The following is a 19,928-nucleotide window of genomic DNA, read 5'->3' as shown; positions in this document are numbered from 1 at the left end:
GATTAGCAGTATTGCTTAATGGAGCTGGAAGATTCTCTGTATTTCTCATTATCACCCAAAGTCCATTATTTACATTGGAGCTCACTCTGGGTGTTGTACATTTTATGTGTTTTGACAAATGCACAATGGCCTGCATCCACCATTATAATATCACATAGAGTAGTTTCACTGGCTCAAAATTCCCTGTGCTCTGCCTATTCATCTCTTCCTCCTCCCTAAACACTGAAAATTTTTCCTGTCTCCACAGTTTTGCCTTTTCTGGAAAGTCCTATAGTTGGAATGGTACAGTATGAAGCCTTTTCAGATTGCCTTTTTTTTCACTTAGTAACATGCATTTAGATGTCCTCCATGTCTTTTCATGGCTTGATAGCTCATTTCTTTTTAATGCTAAATAACACTGCATTGTCTGGAGATAGCACAGTTTGTCCATGCTTCCAAGTTATGGCAATTATGAGCAAAGCTGCTGTAAATATCTGGGCGTTAACTTTTGTGTGGGTAGAACTCGTTTGGGTAAATACGAAGCAATATGATTGCTGGTTCATTGGAGTCATTATTTTTAATTCTTGTGATTTTAGTGAAGGCTCTGATTGCAGTTGGTTTTTCATGTGTCTTGATGTCCAGGAAGAGAATGAACTGCTCATGCTGGCCAGAATATTTGGTTTGTATAACAGTTTTGTTTATCATTGTAAACTAATAAACCTATATTCTAGCATCTGCTTCAGTCTTTTGCACATTTGAATTTGGTAGACTTGAAGCTAATAGGGCCTTCTCACCCATGGCATGTAGAAGGCAGAAGCCTGGATCTTAAAACGTTGGGACTGACTGATGCCGTGGTCCTGCCCAGCTGCCACTTCTGTCCGTTTTCCCATCTGTACTGATTTCTGTACTTGCTAGTCTGTCGTTAACGGACTGGATAAGAACTTGGCAAACAGTAGGTATGCTTCACCAGACTTACAGCTGATCACAGTTGCATGAGGGCCTTGCGCTTTCCACCTGTGTTAGCTTGAGAAGCGACTTGTTCCTTGCAGTGTGAAAGAATGGCCTTGTGTGGTGCATCCTTCCTAGTGATGTCCACCAGCTCCATTCATTCTGACAACTTTTATGATGAATAACATTTGTTGTATTTATTTCTTCTGTGAAGGGCTTTGTTTGACAGAAAGTGGGTTAAGACACAAAAGAATTGTGTCTGGCCCTTTTTTGCTGTGTTATTTTGGCAAGTGTGACATAATAAAAATGTATTTGGTCTCTGCCTCTGGTTCCTGACATAAAACTCCTCCCCCAAACCCATGTAATTTCCTGTGTGGTAGGGGATGCTAGGAGCATCTTTTGTTAAACTTAAAAATAAAAACTGCCTGTTATTTTACCAGCAAGAGATGGGCTTATTTAGGAATAAAATAAGCCCCCTGCCTGGCTGGCTCAGTTGGTATGGCATGCAACTCTTGGTCTGAAGGTTGTGAGTTCGAGCCCCATGTTGGCTATAGCGATCACTTTAAACAAAAACATGTCTGTTTAAAAAAGGAAAAACGGGTGCCTGGGTGGCGCAGTCGGTTAAGCGTCCGACTTCAGCCAGGTCACGATCTCGCGGTCCATGGGTTCGAGCCCCGCGTCGGGCTCTGGGCTGATGGCTCAGAGCCTGGAGCCTGTTTCCGATTCTGTGTCTCCCTCTCTCTCTGCCCCTCCCCCGTTCATGCTCTGTCTCTCTCTGTCCCAAAAATAAATAAACGTTGGAAAAAAAAAAAAAAAAAGATGGGCTTACTTAGGAATAAAAGAGAATTGTAGTCCAGAACAAATAAGCTGTGGCAAAATCCATGGGCAAGTCCAAGGGAATAAAGGAGAGGCATGCTTTTTTTTAAGGAGGAAAGGAGTAAGTTGGGAAGTCTGTTATAAACTAAGTCCAGTGGGGGTACCTGGGTGGCTCAGTTGGTTCAGCATCTGACTTCAGCTCAGGTCATAATCTCAGTTTGTGTGTTCAAGCCCCACGTCGGGCTCTGTGCTGACAGCTCGAAGCCTGGAGCCTGCTTCAGATTCTATATCTCCCTCTCTATCTGCCCCTCCCTAGCTCACACTCTGTCTCTCTGTCTCTCAAAAGTAAATAAACATTAAAAAAATAATAAACTAAGTCCATTGGAGGAAACTGAGAGTGTGAAGTATGGTGGCTACTCATTGTCTGAGCTGTTGCCCAGGGGATAAAGAAAATGTCTCTTCTTCTGGCTGGAATAATAGAGGAGGATCTGGGTGCAAGGTCAAGTCCATGTAAAGTCCGGTTCCGCTCTTCCTGACTTCAGTTGACTACCAATGATGGTAGAGCGTGAGTGCTCCCCCTGTGAAACCTCCTGACTACGTTTTAGTAAAATCACAAGTTCTAACATTTGGCCTTCCACCCCTGTTCCCAACACCAAGAGCTTCTAAAGAAGGAATCTCCAGAGTGATGAGCGTCTTTTTGTATGATAATGAATGACTGGTGACTGGGGTCCCCTAAGTAGCTACGGGGTGAGGGCTGGTTGCCAGAAAGACACCTTAATTAGAAGCTTGGAACTTTCACCTCCACCCCCCCACCCCCCACCCCCGCATCCCTCACCTCCATCCTCTGGGGAGGGAAGGGGGGCTGGAGATGAATAGTCAATCATGCCCACATGATGGAGTCTCCGTGAACATCCCTAAACTGGGGGGTTTGGAGGGTTTCTAGTCTGGTGAGAGGGTGGTGTACCTCAAACTGTAGGGATAGACACCTGCACTCAAGACCCTTCTGGATCTCGCCCTGTGTACCTCTTCATGTAGCTGTTCATCTGTTCTCTGTTTTATCTTATATAATAAACCGGTAAACGTAACGGTTTCCTGGAGTTCTGTGAGCAGTTCTAGCAAATTGTCAGACGCGAGTAACGGATGTGGAAACCCCTGATTTTATAACTGGTTGCTGAGAAGTCCGGGCAAAAACCTGGGACTTAAGACTGGTGTCTGAAGTGGGGTTATTATTAGGGGACTGAGCCCTTCATCAAGGGGTCTGCGCTGATCCAGGCAGTTAGTGTCAGCTTTGAGTTAAATTGTAGGACACCCAGTTTGTCTGCCAAGAATTGGAGAATTGTGTGGTGAGGAAAACCCACACATCTGCCTTCAGAAGTGCTGTGAGATTAGAGGAAGAACGTTTCCCTTTAGCCAGTGACGTATGTCCCCACAGCTTCAGTTTCTTATCTTTAAAATGGAGATCCTCTCTCTCCATGCTGCTTAAATAGGGGTTCTCAGGAGAAGCAGGATAAAGTTGAAGCTCTTTACCGTGTTGTACGAAGGTTTTACCTTGGGGCTGAGCCTCTCTTCACCCCTGCTAGTCTTTTTCTCCTGCTATGACTGTTGCCCCCACCCCTGGGCCCCCCCTCCAGCTGTAGCTTGATTTTTTTTTTTTTTTTTTTTTTGAGGTTCCCTAAATAGGTCCTGAACTCGCCACTCTGCCTTGGGCTCGCATATTTTCCCTTCAAGGTTTGCCTCCTGTTAGTACTTCTTTCTGCGTGTCTTTCCTACCCACCGGCCCCATTATCTGTCTTCTTATCTATGCTTCCATATCACCTGTACTTTCTTTTATTCCAAGATTTATTCCTTTATATTATGGCTGCTGTTTTTCACATCTGTCCCTGTTAGAAATCTTGGAGATGTTTTACGGTAAGAAACTGTTGGTTATTGGTTATTTTGCTATCTTATTTGTTTTTCCTCTTTATTTCTTGCCTTCTACTTTTCTGGAGGTTTAATTTGCTCATTTTTCTCCCCTCAGCATTTGAGATAGATGATTATTTTCGATCTTCTATCGAACCTATACATTTCAGTCCATAAGTTTCTCTCAAAATGCCACTTATAGATAAAATCCCCAGATTTCAATGTGTGGTATTTTTATCATTCTGTTCAAAATATTTTTTTTTTAATTTTTAATGTTTATTTTCTGAGAGACAGAGCATGAGTGGGGGAAGGGCAGAGAGAGAGGGAGACACAGAATCCAAAGCAGGTTCCAGGCTCTGAGCTGTCAGCGCAGAGCCCACCGCGGGGCTCGAAACCACGAGCTGTGAGATCATGACCTGAGCCAAAGTCGGACGCTCAACCAACTGAGCTACCCAGGCGCCCCTGTTCAAAATATTTCCTAAAAAAAAAAAAAAAAAAAAAAAAAAATTAAAAAAAAGGGGCGCCTGGGTGGCGCAGTCGGTTAAGCGTCCGACTTCAGCCAGGTCACGATCTCGCGGTCTGTGAGTTCGAGCCCCGCGTCAGGCTCTGGGCTGATGGCTCAGAGCCTGGAGCCTGTTTCTGATTCTGTGTCTCCCTCTCTCTCTGCCCCTCCCCCGTTCATGCTCTGTCTCTCTCTGTCCCAAAAATAAATAAACGTTGAAAAAAAAAAAATTCAAAATATTTCCTAATTTAGGGGTGCCTGGGTGGCTCAGTCTGTTAAGCGTCTGACCCTTGATTTCAGCTCAGGTCATGATCTCATGGTTCTTGAGATGGAGCCCGTTGTCAGGCTCTACGTTGACAGCATGGAGCCTGTTTGGGATTCTCTCTCCTTTTTTCCCTGCCCCTCCCCCCACTTTTTTTTTTTTTTTTACATTGTTTAAGGGTATGGTTCAGTAGCATTAGGTACATTCGTATTGTTGTGCAGCCATCATCATCATCCATCTCTAGAACATTTTTTATCTTCCAAAACTGAAATCTTATACTCATTAAATGGTAATGTCTCATCCTCCTCTCTCACCAGTCCCAGGCAACCACCATTCTGTTTCTTAGGAATTTGACTGTAGTGTTCACCTTTTCTGACTGGTGTATCTCCCTCAGCATAATGTCTGCAAGGTTCATCCATGTCGTGGCATGTGGCAGAATTTCCTTCCTTTTTTAAGGCCGAATAATATTCCATTGCATGCATATACCACGTCAAAAAGAATAAAATACTTAGGAATTAAATAGGGAGGTGAAAAACTTACACAATGAAAACTATAAAACATTGCTGAAAGAAATTAAACACAAGTAAATGGACGTCACATGTTCCTGGGTTGGAAGAGTTAATATTGTTAAAACATCTAGTAGTACCCAAAGCAATCTACAGATTCTGTTTGATCCCTGTAAAAATCCCGGTGATCATTTCTGCTGACTCTTGTAATTAGAACATTTAGTCATTTTTTGTTTCATTTATTTGTTGATAATTTGGGTTAATATTTACCGTCTTACTGTTTGCTTTCTATTTGTCTTGCCTGTGCTCTGTCCTTTTTTCCCTCCTTTTCCCCCTTTTACTGGATTATTTTTTAAGCTCTGTTTTTCCTTTCTATTAATTTGGTACTCATGCATTTTTTATTGAGTAATTATCATAGAGATAAAAACATGCATCTTTGACTTACAAAAGTCTAATTAGTAATTTTACTTCTTCCTGTGGACTCATGCAAAGACCTTGGAATACTCGAATACTAATTCTGTTTGCCCACTTCTAATGCATATGCTGGATATTTTAATCTTTGTGCCTATTAAACACAAAGAGCTGATATTATTTATATTTTTATTATTTTTTTTTAATTTTTTTAACATTTTTATTTATTTTTGAGACAGAGAGAGACAGAGCATGAATGGGGGAGGGGCAGAGAGAGAGGGAGACACAGAATCGGAAACAGGCTCCAGGCTCTGAGCCATCAGCCCAGAGCCCGACGCGGGGCTCGAACTCACGGACCGTGAGATTGTGACCTGAGCTGAAGTCGGACGCTCAACCGACTGAGCCACCCAGGCGCCCCTATATTTTTATTTAATTTAGAGTTATCCATATATTTACTCTTTTCTTTTTGTTCCCCTCTGTATCTTCACATTTTCATCTGGGATAATTTTCTTTTAATATTTTTAACATTTATTTTTGAGAGAGAGGGAGAGCGTGCGCATACGTGAGCAGGGGAGGGGCAGAGAGAGGGAGACACAGAACACAGAATCTGAAGCAGGCTCCAGGCTCTGAGCTGTCAGCACAGAGCCTAATATGGGGCTCAAACTCACAAACCGCAAGATCATGACCTGAGCTGAAGTCTGACGCTTAACTCAGCCACCCAGGCACCCCTGGGATAAATTTCTTTACCCTTAAGATCACCCCTATTAATTTTTCTTTGTTGAAAAATTTTTTTAATTTTTAAATTATAACACGCATATAAAAGATTTTGACCATTAAATTTTTTTTAATGTTTATTTTATTTTTTAAGAGAGAGAGAAAGGGACAGAATGTGAGCAGGGGAGGTGCACAGAGAGGGGGAGACATGGAATCTGAAGCAGGCTCCAGGCTCCGAGCCATCAGCGCAGAGCCCAACGTGGGGCTAGGACTCACAGACCAGGAGGTCATGACTTGAGCCGAAGTCAGGCGCTTAACTGACTGAGCTACCCAGGTGCCCCTTGACCGTTTTTTGTTAGAACATTTTTTTTATGTTTATTTATTTTGCGAGGGAGAGAGAGCTTGCGTGTGCCGTGGGGGAGGGGGAGGGAGAGAGGCAGAGACAGAGAATCTGAAGCAGACTCCGCACTGTCAGCTCGGAGCCCGATGTGAGCCTCGAACTCACAAACTGTGAGATTGCGACCTGAGCCAAAGTCGGGCGCTTAACCAACTGACCCACCCAGGCGCCCCTTTATTAAAAACGTTTGATTGTTGTAAAATATATGTAACAAATCTTTCCATTTTAACCTATTTTTGAAAAGACTTTATTTTCTTTCTGCACTATCAGCACAGAGCCTGACATGGGGCTTGATCTCACTAACCGGAGATGAAATCAGGAGTCAGACACTCAAGCAACTGAGCCACATAGGCGCCCCTGGACTTTATTTTTTAGAGTAGTTTTAAGCTCACAGCAAAACTGAATAGCAGGTAGGGAGATTTCCTCCTGTCCCACCCCCACCCCCCAGCCCCCACCCCACCCAGTTATCAGTGTCTCCCACCAGAGTGTGCATTGGTTGCAATTGGTTAACCTGTCTTGATACATCATTATTACTCAAAGTCCGTTGAAGTTCAATCTTGATATTGTATGTTCTATTGGTTTGGAAAAATTCATAATGACACATACCATATAGAGTAGGTTCACGGCCTTAAAAATCTTCTGTGCTCCACCTATCCCATCTCCTCCTTCCCCCTGTTTTAACCTGTTGAAATATTTAATTGTGGTAAAACATACATAAAATTTACCATCTTAGCCATTTTTAAGTTTTATAATTACATAAGGTATCTAGAATAGTCACTATTTAAGTAGAACCATACAATGTTTGTCCTCTCGGGATGGCTTATTTCATTAATATGATGTCTTCGAAGTTTATCCAGGTAGCATGTGTGGGAACTTCATTCCTTTTTATGGCTGAGTATTCCTTGGTATGTGTATCACATTTGATCTGTCCATCTGTTGATGGATATTTGGGTTATTTTACCTTTTGGCTGTTGCGAATACTGCAGTGAACATTGGCATATAAGTATCTGAGTCTTTTTAACGCTTTTGGTTATATAGCTATAAGTAGAATCGGTGGATCATATTTAGCTCTTTCAGGAACCACCAAACTGTTTCCACAGTGACAACACCATTTTATGTTTCCGCCAGCAATGTTGGAGGGTTCCTGCTTTTTCACATCCTTGCCAGCACTTGTTACTTTCCATTATTATTATTATTATTATTATTTTTATTTTTATTTTTATTTTTATTTTTTTATTTTCCATTATTCTGATTATAGCTGTACTACTAGGTATGATGTGGTATCTCCTTGTGGTTTTGATTTGCATTTTCATAATGATTAATGACACTGAGCATCTTTTTATACGTTTTTGGGCCATTTGTATATCTTCTTTGGAGAAATGTCTAAGTCCTTTGCCCATTTTTCAGTTGGGTTGTCTTTTTTTTTTTTTTTAAAGTTTTAATTCCTGTTAACACATAGTGTTGTATTGCTCTCAGGTGTACAATTTCGTACATCACCCAGTGCTCCTCTGCTATTTCACCCATTTCCCCTTCCCACTTTCCCTCTGTAACTATCAGTTCTCTATAGTTAAGGGTCTGTTTCTTGATCTGTTTCTTTTTCCCCTTTGCTTATTTGTTTTGTTTCTTAAATTCCATGAAATCATATGGTATTTGTCTTTCTCTGACTTATTTTGCTTAGCGTTACACTCTCTAGCTCCAGCCATACCATTGCAAATGGCAAGATTTCATTCTTTTTTATGGTTGAATAATACTCCATCGTGTATATATACCACATCTTTATCCCTTCATCAGTCAATGGACAATTGGTCTGCTTCCATATCTTGGCTATTATAAAGAATGCTGCTATAAACATAGGGATGTATGTATCTCTTTGAATAGTGTTTTTGTATTTTTTGGGTAAATACCCAGTAGCATGATTGCTGGGTAGTTCTATTTAGAACTTTTTGAGGAACCTCCATACTGTCTTCCACATAGCCGTACCAAATTGCATTCCCACCAACAGTGCAAGAGGTTTCCGTTTTCTCTACATCCTTACCAACATCTGTTGTTTTTTTGTGTTTTTTTAAAATTTTTATGTTTATTTTTGAGAGAGAGAGCACAAGCGGGGAAGGGGCAGAGGGAGACACAAAATCCAAAGCAGGCTCCAGGCTTTGAGCTGTCAGCACAGAGCCTGACGTGGAGCCTGAACTCTCAAACCTAGAGATCACGACCTGCGCTGAAGTTGGCCGCTTAACCGACCGAGCCACCCGGGTGCACCTTTTGTGTTTTTTATTTTAACCTTTTTGACAGGTGTGAGACATGCAGATGGCCAACAGACACATGAAGAGATGTTCCTCATCACTTACCACCAGAGAAATGCAAACCAAAACTACAATCAAAACTACAAACTAATCAATTTGTTATCAAGTTTTAGGTGTTGCTTTATATTCTAGATATTAAGCCCATATCAAATGAGTTATTTGTAAATATTTTCTCTCATTCTGTGGGTTGTCTTTTCACATTCTTGATCATGTCCTTTGCAAATAAGTGTTTAATTTTTGTGAGGTCCAATTTATATTTCTTTTGTCGCTTGTGCTTTGGTATTCTAAGAATCCATTGCCAAATCCATGGTCATGAAGAGTTATCTCTAAGCTTTCTTCCAAGTGTTATATGAGTTTAGCCCTTATATTAGCGATCTATGTGGGTCCTGTGATGTGAGGTAGGGGTCCACATTTTTTCTTTGGTATGAGGATATCTAGCTGCCTCAGCACGATTTGTTGAAGAGATTGTCCTTTCCCCATTGACTAGGCATTTTTGTAAAAAATCAGTTGACCATTTATGGGTTCACTTCTGGTCTCGAAATTCTATTCCATTGGTCTGTATGTCATCTATCCTTATGCCAGCACATTGTTTTGATTATGGTAGCTTCATAGTAAGTTTGAAACTGGAAAGTGTGTCCTCTGACTTTGTACTTCAAGATTGTTTTGGCTATTCAGGGCCCCTTGTGCACTTTCACTTTTTGAGGGATATTTTCACCAATTACAGTGCTCCAGATCACCAGTTACTTTCTTTCAGTGTTTTGAATCATTCATTTGTCTTCTGGCTTTTACTGTCTTTACGAGGAAGTCAGCTGTTGATCTGGTTGTTTTCCTTTGATGGTAATCTGTTTCCTCTCCCCCCACCCCCAGCTGTTTTAGGATTTTTCTCTTTGTCTTTGGTGTATGGCAATTGTATCCTAATGTGCTTGGGTGTGGTTTTCTTTGCATTTGTACTTTGGTGTTCTTTGAGCTTCTTGCGTCTGTGGCTTAATGGCTTTCTTTAGCTTTATAATATTATCAGTCATCATTTCTTCAAAGATTACTTATTCCACAATCTCTCCTCTCTTTTTGGGACTTGAGTTATATATGTAGTAGACCTTTTCATTATGCCCTTAGGTCTCTTTCACTCTAGCCCTTGTTTTTCATCCCTCATCACTAGGCTTCATTCTCTAGATTTTTTCTGAACTGTTTTTTAATAATGTATGATATAATATATTTTATTTTTATTTTTAACTTCTTGGATTTATTTTGAGGAAGACAGCACGAGTTGGGGAGGGACAGAGAGAAAGAGGGAGAGAGAGAACCTCAAGCAGGCTCTATGCTGCCAGTGCAGAGCCCGATGTGGGGGCTCAAACCCACAAAACTGAGATCATGACCTGAGCCCAAACCAAGAGTCAGACATTCAACCCACTGAGCCATCCAGGTGCCCCTAGGATAATCTATTTGAAAACTCCATCCATTAGATTATAATTTGAATTGTGTTTTTCAGTTCTGGAGTTTTACTTAGGATTCTAAAAAATAGAGTTTTAAACTTTTCTGCAAAATTCTCAAGCTTTTCTTGCAAATATTAAATAGTTAAAACTCCATCATGCAGATGCCTGATTCATCTGTTTATTGTTGGCTGTTGTTTTCCTTGGTTCTCAGTCACATAGTCTTTGTCTTTTTGTATGTCTTTGTCTTTTTCTTAGGTATTTTTTAAGTGCCAGAAATTATTATGAAAACTTATAATTTGAGCTTTACAATAGTGTTATCTTCCTCCAGAGAGGACTGAAATTTGCTCTGGCATGTAGCTAGGGCCAGTAGCAATCCCAGATCACTTTAAACGTATCTGAGAATGAGATTATTTGAAGTTGGCCGTTAATCCCTACAAGGGCTAGTTTATTTAGAGTTGATTCCTCCTTACTCTTAGAATGAAGACATTTTGAGCCCAGTACAAATCCTAGAGAGTTTCTCGGCAACTTTCACCTTCCCTGGGAGGCTGTGATTTTCAATATTGATTTCTTAGCCCCTGAAATCTGTCCAAAGGTCTGTTCAGCTTTTTAACTTCTTCTATCAGAATTATCAGATGCCTCAAGGGGAAAAGATTGCTCTACATGCTTATTAGTTCAACTCTTTGGGTTTCCCTCTTCTCCACATCAGCCTTGTAATTCTTCACTGCCTTAGTAGCTCTCTGGTGTTTTCAAAGAGATATTTTATATGTATACATATTTTTTTAATTGTAGTAAATGTACATGACCAAACTAACCATTTTAACCATTAGTTTTTTTTTTTGTTTGTTTTGTTTTGGTTTTTTTTGAGAAAGGGCATGAGTGGGAGAGAGGGACAGAGTGTGGGAGAGAGAGAATCCCAAGCAGACTCCACATTCATTGCAAAGTCTGATTTGGGGCTCGATCCCATAACCCTGGGATCATGACCTGAGCCATAACCAAGAGTCAGATGCTCAACTGACTCAGCCACCAGGCACCCCCTTTTTAACCATTTTTAAGTACAGTTCAGTGGTATTAAGTACATTCACATCATTGTGCATCCATCATTACTATTTATTTGGAGCTCTTCATTTTTTTTTCAATCAAAAAAAATTTTTTTTTTTTACTCCTTGAGAGAGTGAGGGGGAGAGAGTGTGAGTGAGTGAAGGGTGGGGTGGGGTGGGGGATACAGAGGGATCTGAAGTGGGCTCTGCACTGATAGCAGAGAGCCCTAATGTGGGGCTCGAACTCACAAACCATGAGATCATGACCTGAGCTAAGTCTGACCCTTAACTGACTGATCCACGCAGGTGCCCCTGGAACTCTTCATTTTATATAGCCAAAATCAGGAGTCGGACGTTTAACCGACTGAGCCACTGAAGTGCTCCGATATGTAAAATGATTTTTGAAAATAGTTTATCCAGGGGTGCCTGAGTGGTTCAGTTGGTTAAGTATCCAACTTCGGCTCAGGTCATGATCTCACAGTTCATAGGTTCAAACCCCGCATCGGGCTCTGTGCTGACAGCTCAGAGCCTGGACCCTGCTTTGGATTCTGTGTCTTCCTCTCTCTCTCCCCCTCCCCGACTTGTACTGTGCCTCTGTCTGTCTGTCTCCCTCTTTCAAAAAAAAAATGAATAAACATTAAAAAAAAAATTAAAAGTGTGCTGTAAAACAATAGTTTATCTAGCTTTTCTATTTTTCACCAAGAAGGCTGATCCAGAAGTGAAACTCTCTGTCTTTTGCACCTAGCACGGTGCTGTATCTGGTGTGGAAGGGAGGAGGGAAAGGAAAGAAAATGCTCTGGAAACTGTAAGGTGCTATACAAATATAAGGTGTGAGTTATACACAGCACAGTGTGATGGGTAAGAGTTGGCTTCTGGAGTTAGCATGACCTGGTTTTGAAGATGTCTGACTTCGGGCAAGTTATTTTACCTATGTTGACTAAGAAGACCATTTACATATAGATTTTTTTTATTTTGTGAAAAGCAGATTACTAGACCAGGACTAAAAAAAAAACTTGTGTATTTGCTTGGGAACTGGTAAAAAGAAGGTAAGAAGAAGAATCTGCTTTACAAAGCTGAAATGTCTGTTGTAAGGATACCAATGAGAAAATGCAAAGAAAGCTTCTGGCATTCAGTAAGTGCTTAGTAAATTTGTTGTTTCCTGCAGTTGTAATTTTTGTCGGCTTTTGAACCAAATATGCCATTGTATCTGCTGATTGCAGTCCCGGCTCTGAGGTTAGCTTGTCCTTTTCCAAAGATACTTTTCTCCCCCAGTAGTGTCTGTGTGATACGGTTTCTGGCGCAAACTATATTGGCTTGCAGAAAAAAGGAGTGTTAATGATCTCTGTCATCCCTTATTGCTTACTTGGTTTCTCTTATTCTGCTAGGACTCTGGCTAGGAGTGGAATGGGACAATCCCACGAGAGGAAAGCATGATGGAAGCCATGAAGGGATTGTGTATTTTAAATGCAGGTAATTTGTCATGATGAATTTGCATGGTTATTTGGGATAATATTTAAGATTTGAATAAAGGGAGGTGGAGAAGAGGAAATGTTTGGCTTTGGGGGTAGTTACAATGTAGAATTTGATGTGTTCTAAAAAAATTCCATTTGTACAACTTTTTTTAATTTTTTTTTTTCAACGTTTATTTATTTTTGGGACAGAGAGAGACAGAGCATGAACGGGCGAGGGGCAGAGAGAGAGGGAGACACAGAATCGGAAACAGGCTCCAGGCTCTGAGCCATCAGCCCAGAGCCCGACGCGGGGCTCGAACTCACGGACCGCGAGATCGTGACCTGGCTGAAGTCGGATGTTTAACCGACTACGCCATCCAGGCTCCCCATGTACACCTTTTTTTTTGTTAGTGTTTAATATTTATTTTGAGAGAGAGATGAAGAGAGCAGAGGAGGGGCAGAGAGGGAGAGAGAATCCCAAGAATCCGCACTGTCAGTGCAGAGCCTGATGTAGGGCTCGATCTCATGACCATGAGATCATGATCTGAACTGAAACCAAGAGTTGGATGCTTAACTGACTGAGCCACCCAGGCGCCCCAACAGATTTTTTTTTAAGTGGATAAATATAAACATTTCTCATCAATTCATTAACAAGTGAGTCCACTAAGTGAGTAGTAAAAAAGAAAATAGCTTAGATATCTAGTAAGAAGCAGTTGATTGAACAAAATACAGAACATCTGAAGGGTAGAATGCTAGGCCACCATTAAAAAAGACTATATCATGGAAAGAGTTACACCTTATATTGCATGTCTATTAATATTTTTAACTGCTTGATTTCAGAGAAGCTGCATGAAGCTTTGAAAAAGATGGTGGGGTGATTTCAGGCAGAATCTTTTAAATTTTTGTTTGTTTTCTTTAGGTTTCCGTTCTCAAAAAGATCTCTTAACATTAAGCTTATTTTTCCTTAAATGTGGTACAGTGAACACAGTCCTGGCCTGGAAATCAAGAGGCCTCTAACTCTGTTCTTAACAATCTTTATGACCCCAAATAGGACTAAATTTATTAACCTCTAAAATGGGGATTAAAATTAGATAATAGCAAAATACGTTTCCCCGGCCTACCAGTCTGTAATTTTAGAATATCAGGATAGAAGAATCAGCATGTCCTTGGAGGCCAGTTGTGATTGCAGACATGGAATGAGGCCAGCTCAGAATCTGTCAAGAGTTCATGGAGGCGAGGGCAGGGCGGGATGCCAGGGTGGCTCAGTCGTTTAAGTGTGTGACTCTGGGTTTCAGCTCAGGTCCATGATTTCATGGTTTGTGAGATCGAGCCCTATGTCGGGCTCTGTGCTGATGGTGCAGAGCCTGCTTGGGATTCTCTCTCTTCCTCTCTCTGCCTCTGCCCTGCTTGTGTTCTATCTCCCAAAATAAATAAACTTAAAAAAAAAGAAAGAGTTCATGGAGGATATGTTTAGGGAGGTGTGGAAATAGAAATTTCTTACCCTGGCCTGTTGCTCCCTCACCCACCTGAGTCATGCCTGCATGGTCCTTCGTGGTCTTTAGGTAGAGTGATATTTGCAGTCTTAGTTATTCTGAGTATAGAAATCAAGGGTTCTTTTGGTCCTGGCAGATCTAGGATTTGCCTGAAGTGCTGATAGGAGGCCTCGGTTCAAGGACATGGGCTCAGTGTTTGGATTCTTACCCTTGGAGCAGCATTTCCTGATTTCATTATGTCTTCTAGTGTAGTCATGCCTGAGCATTTGCAGACATTTCTCTTAGTATAAACTACTTTTCTTTCGTTTCGTTGAAATGAGCCTTTTGTTGACTTTAAAGCCCTATATGGGTAGATAATGTTAATTATGAATTCCATTTCAGGATATTTATTGGGCAGTACAGAGAGGAGCATTGGGTCTGATGTGGTAGAGAACCACTTGCCTAGAGTGAAGGAATGATCTGTATAGTTGTTAATGTTTATATTGGTATAATTAGAACATGACTCATAAAGCTTATACCAATATCTTAGAATCTCTGCATCAGACAAAACAGATTACGTTATATGTTATTTGTTATTGAGCTAATTCAGATCTCGTCCTAATATGTCATATGTACTTCTTCCCTGTCAAAATCGTTGCAGTCTTTTTTTATATTGCAAATTCTACTTGGAAAGTCATAATGACAAGTATTTTACCACAGTAAACATTTTTCTTTATGTTTAGACGTTATTTTCATGAAGCTGAAGCAATTTTAAGTTGTCAGATCACAAATTTTCTCATGATAAGCGTGTGAAATATTACGGTAAATGGCAAAATGGTAGTATACCTGTTTTCGACAAGAAAAATGAGTCCCAGGCCATCCTATTCGAGCAGAACTCGGATCCTTTTCTCTTCAGAAGCCTGGGTTAATATCAGGGACTGCTAGTGTTGCATATATAACAATGGAGAGAGGTGCTCTGGCACATATAGCAATATACATAGTCGAGTGAAATTGAACAGTTAGTTCTGCGAACTTGTCTGAAAGGCTCTAAACATGCCTGCAGCAAATAGGTTATGAGGATCAACAACATTTTTTGGAGTCTCCCCAGGGACCCAGCCTTTCCCAGGATGCAGCCTCTAAATCCCCAATGAGAAAAATGCTTCCTATGGAGAATTTTGTAATCTCTTGAGAACTCTTTACCTTTGAGTAAGATTGCCAGATGCGGGTAGTAAGTATACAAAATGCATGGTGAAATTCAAATCTTCTAAAAGTTTGCTGCCTTTGCATTTTAAGCAAGATGTCAGGATGTATGAAGTGGATTTTGGTGAGCTCTGGTGCGTGTCCCCAGCATCAGGTTGGTAGGATGACTGACGCTCTGCTGTTCAGAGTAAGGTCCTGCCCCTCGACGACAGATTTTTAGAAGAGACCGTGTCGTTCTCAAGGCCTGACTCATGGCACACGTCGTTCTCAGTAGATTTTCCCACGACCAGCTCGGCTCACCTTAATCTCATGAGACTCCACTGTAAATTGGAATAACATTTGCCAGGGTCTAATCTCTCCTTTAATAATCACCTGACGGAAGAATGTGGGTTTCACTTGAACCCAGGGAATAAACATTGGTACAGTTTATAGTGTCGCCATATTTTATCACATTTGATCCTTATTCTGACTCTTTGAGATTGTTACGAGAGGTGTCATTAATATTTTTTACTGATGACCAAATATGGCAATGGGTTATGAGGATAGCATTTTAGTTGAGCTGATGAAATCCTGGCTGTGGATTTCTCTTCATTGGAGGCCTCTAAAAATAAGATTGTTCTGTGGGGTTTTTTCCCCACCCCAGTAGTTGGTGTGACAGTGTCAGAAGAGGATTAGGGAGTGGACCAGATCGCCTCCTAAGGCTGGGTTTTGATCATTTCATGTCACTCTGTAGTTGCAGCCTGATCTCTGATATAACCTGCAGTAAATATGGTGATCTCCTGAGCTATTACCCATAATAAATATTTGGGATACTACCAGTTAATATTAGTTTACAGGTTTCTCCTAGAATTTGTGCTATGAACCGGTCAGCAGCGCTTTCCTGGGTGCTGTTCTCCGTCTCTTGTTTCTGGGGGAGTAGAGGCATTCAATTAAGGTGATGAACCTTGATGTTCTCTGCACCTTGTCCCTTAGATAGCAGAGTGATTTCCCGTTTTTTCTTTCAACCTAGAGAGTATACTGTAAACAGAACTGTGTGGGACAGCATTCCACTGCTCAGGTTTTATTTAAAATGCCCTCTTTCCAAGCAGTTACCTAATTTTTCTGGTGAGCAAGAAATCTTGAAGTGTGACTTTTTGTGGCACCTGGCTGGTTCAGTTGGTGGAGCATGCGACTCTTGATCTCGGGTTGTAAGTTTGAGCCCCACTTTGGGTGTAGAGATTACTCAAAAATAAAATCTTAAAAAAAAAAAATGTGACTTTTCTTTGGCACCAGTGAATGGAATCTAACACCTGACATCAGAGGAAACACACTGTTTAGACTTTGTGCACAATCCTGGATAACTTACAAAATAGAATCTTGATGAACTCATCCTGTGTGTGCCATAAAGATTGTCGTAAAGATTGTTGTAAAGCATTTTGAGGTTCTTGCGATGGCATTAACGAATCAGTCTAAACTACTTCCCTGGTGTGGTATAAAGTGTTGCAAGAATTTTTTTAAAAAGTCACTAAATGTACTGATGGCTTGCAAAAGATGAAGAAGAGAGGAATTTCATACTTGGAAGACTCCCATAAATCAGGGCAAAATAAAAATTGCATCACTCAGGAGCAGTCTACAAAAAGATGCTTAGCTAACCGACTGTTTTTCCATTGGGAACATGAGTTCGCCAGGTCACTTCTCACATACAGCAATATACATAGTCGAGTGAAATTGAACAGTTAGTTCTGCGAGCTTGCCTGAAAGGCTCTAAACATGCCTGCAGCAAATAGGTTATGAAGATCAACAACATTTTTTGTAGTCTCCCCAGGGACCCAGCCTTTCCCAGGATGCAGCATCTAAATCCCCAATGAGAAAATGCTTCCTATGGAGAATTTTGTAATCTCTTGAGGACCCTTTACCTTTGAAGATTGCCAGATGCAGGTAATAAATATGCAAAATGCATGGTGAAATTCAAATTTAACTGGCATTCTGAATTTACCCGTTGGGGATAATGGTACAGGTTGAGCCTCGATTACAGGGGTTTGTGGGAGTCTCCGCTTCTACCAGGGCCATGATCAGGATGTCCTTTTGTTAGCATCATCTGTACTTGGTGGGCAGGAAGAGGAAGGCACTGGAACACGCTGAATGCTAATGAGTGAAACGTTTGGACCCTCCTCCTTCTGCTCCTTCCCCATATGTTTTCTCTTTGGACAGGGTTCAGAATTTTGGTGTTGGGTTGCAACATCTCCATATTAATCTAGAATCTCTGTGGAGTCTATGTAAATTATTAGTTTATTTTTGGAGATTTATTGTTACTGGTGGGCACTCATTCAACTGGCATTTTTCATTATTTGTGGGGCCGTTTTGTTTTCTGAGAAACCCTCCAGGAATGTGCCAGAGGAGACTGATCTTTGATGTTATCCTTTGATCTGTAAAGGGCACAGCATCTACTTTGCAACTACCTAATACATACCATTCCAACTCCTTTCATCTGCCTGCAGCCGAACTAAAGCGTAATAAAGATTTCTTCTTGAATGATTCATTACCACTGTTTTAAAAAGTGTAGATTTTTAAGAACAAAAAGGAAAACCATGGTAGTTGTTTTGCATTGTTGTTTTATCATTTATTATAACTGTGCTAGTTTTTAAACTTGCGTGCTTATGCTTTTTCATGTATTTTGTTGTTGATGTATAGTTGACATGTAGTGTTTTGTTGGTTTTGGGTGTACAACATTGTGTTTGACGATGCTGTCAATCGTCAAGCGCTCGCCACAATAAGCACAGTCACTGTCACCCTACAGACACACGTATGTAGCATGTATTATTGCTACGATAGTATTGACTATATTCCCTATACTGTACTTGTCACCCCCGTGACCTGTTTTTAACTGGAAGTTTGTACCTCTTCATCCCCTTCTCCTGTTAGGCTTATCCCTACCTTCCTCCCCACTCTGGTAACCACCAGTTCCCTGTGTTTAGGAGTCTGTTCTTATTTTGTTTGTTCATTTGTTTTTTAGATACCACATATAAGTGGAATCATATGGTGTTTGTCTTCCTCTGTCTGACATATTTCACTTAGCACAATCCCCTTTAGGGTGTTGTCGTGAACACGTAGTGTTACTTGTGTTGTCATGAATGGCAAGATTGCAGTCTTTTTATGGCCGAGTAAATATCCCATTGTGTATTTGTATGTCTACACCACATCTTTCTTTTGGATTCATCTATGGATGGACACTTAGGTTGCATCTGTATCTTCGCTATTTTAAATAATGCTGCAATAAACATAGGGATGCATATGTGTGTTTCAACTAGTGTTTTTTGTTTTCTTTGGGTAATTACTCAGCAGTGGAATTGCTGGATTGTATGGTATTTTGTTTCTTTTTTTTTTTTTTTTTTTTTTTTTTTTTTTTTTTTAAGTAGGCTTCATGCCAACTTAAAAGCCCAACACAGGGCTTCAACTCACAACTTTGAGATTAAGACCCGAGCTGAGATCAAGAGTCAGATGCTTAACAGAGCCACCCAGCAACCCCTGGTATTTCAATTTTTAGTTTTTTGAGGAACCTCCATACTGTTTTCCTTAGTGGCTACATGAATTTACATTCACATCAACAGTGCACAGGGGTTCCCTTTTTCCCCACATCCTTGCCTACACCTACTTCGTGCCTTTTTGGTGGTAGCTGTTCTGACTGGTGTCTCCTTATGGTTTTGGTTTGCATTGCCTGAGGATTAGTGATGCTGAGTGTCTTCGTATGTGTCTGTTGGCCTTTGTGTGTCTTGTTTGGAAAAATGTCTATTCAAGTGCTCTACCCATCTTTTAGTTGGATTATTTGTTTTTTCTTAATGTTGAGTGGTATGTTTTTTATGTATTTTGGATATTAACTCCTTAATGAATGTGTCATTTGCAAATATTTTCTCCCATTCAGTGGGTTGCCTTCTCCTTTTTTTTTGTTTTTAAGACTTTGTTTTCAAGTAATCTCTGCACCCACTGTGGGGCTTGAACTCACAATTGCGAGATCAAGAATTGCATGCTTCACCAACTGAGCCATCCAGGTGCCCTGCCGTTTTGTTTTGTTGATGGGTTCCTTCCTGAGCAAACGCTTCTTAGTTTGGTGTTGTCCCAATAGTTTATTTTTGCTTTTGTTTCCCTTATCTGAGGAGACATATCCAGAAAAATCTTGTTAAAGAGATTACTGCCTATGTTCCTTTTAGGAGTTTAATGGTTTCAGGCCTTACATTTAGGTCTTTAATCCATTTTGAATTTATTTTTGCACACTGTGTAAGAAAGTGGTCCTGTTTCACTCTTGGATGTAGCTGTCCAGTTTTCTCAACATCATTTATTGAAAGACTGCTCTTTCCCCATTGTATTCTTGCCTCCTATGTCATAGAGGTCCCCCTTCTGCCCCCCCCCCCCGGGTTCTCTATTCTCTTCCACTGATTTATGTGTTCTGTGCCAATACCTTATTGTTTTTGATTACTTCAGCTTTATAGCATAGCTTGAAATTTGGGATTGTGATACATCCACTTTGTTCTTCTTTCTCAGAATTGCTTTTGGCTATTCTGGGTCTTCTGTGCTTCCATACAAATTTTAGGCTTGTTTGTTCTAGTTCTGTGTAGTGCTGCTGACAGTCC

General features: G+C 40.7%; 1 protein-coding gene across 5 annotated transcripts in view; it reads left to right on the top strand.

Moving 5' to 3' along the window:
* The window catches only part of TBCE (tubulin folding cofactor E), a 94,779-nt gene that overhangs the window by 40,593 nt on the left and 34,258 nt on the right, over positions 1-19,928 (top strand). For 4 of the 5 annotated variants that reach the window (XM_086679629.1, XM_086679631.1, XM_025915004.2 and 1 more), the window contains exon 3: positions 12,587-12,671. The exons of the other annotated variant lie outside the window; for it this stretch is intronic. In XM_086679629.1, coding sequence (XP_086535755.1) covers positions 12,587-12,671 — 85 coding nt within the window. The remainder of the gene's footprint in view (positions 1-12,586; positions 12,672-19,928) is intronic. 5 annotated transcript variants of the gene reach the window in all.

This window comes from Puma concolor, chromosome D2 (assembly GCF_028749965.1).
Source record: "Puma concolor isolate L17-30 chromosome D2, mPumCon1.1.hap2, whole genome shotgun sequence".
In the NCBI taxonomy this organism is placed as follows: domain Eukaryota; kingdom Metazoa; phylum Chordata; class Mammalia; order Carnivora; family Felidae; genus Puma; species Puma concolor.
Note: the sequence above shows the minus strand (reverse complement) of the source record. Positions and strands in the feature narration are given on the sequence as shown.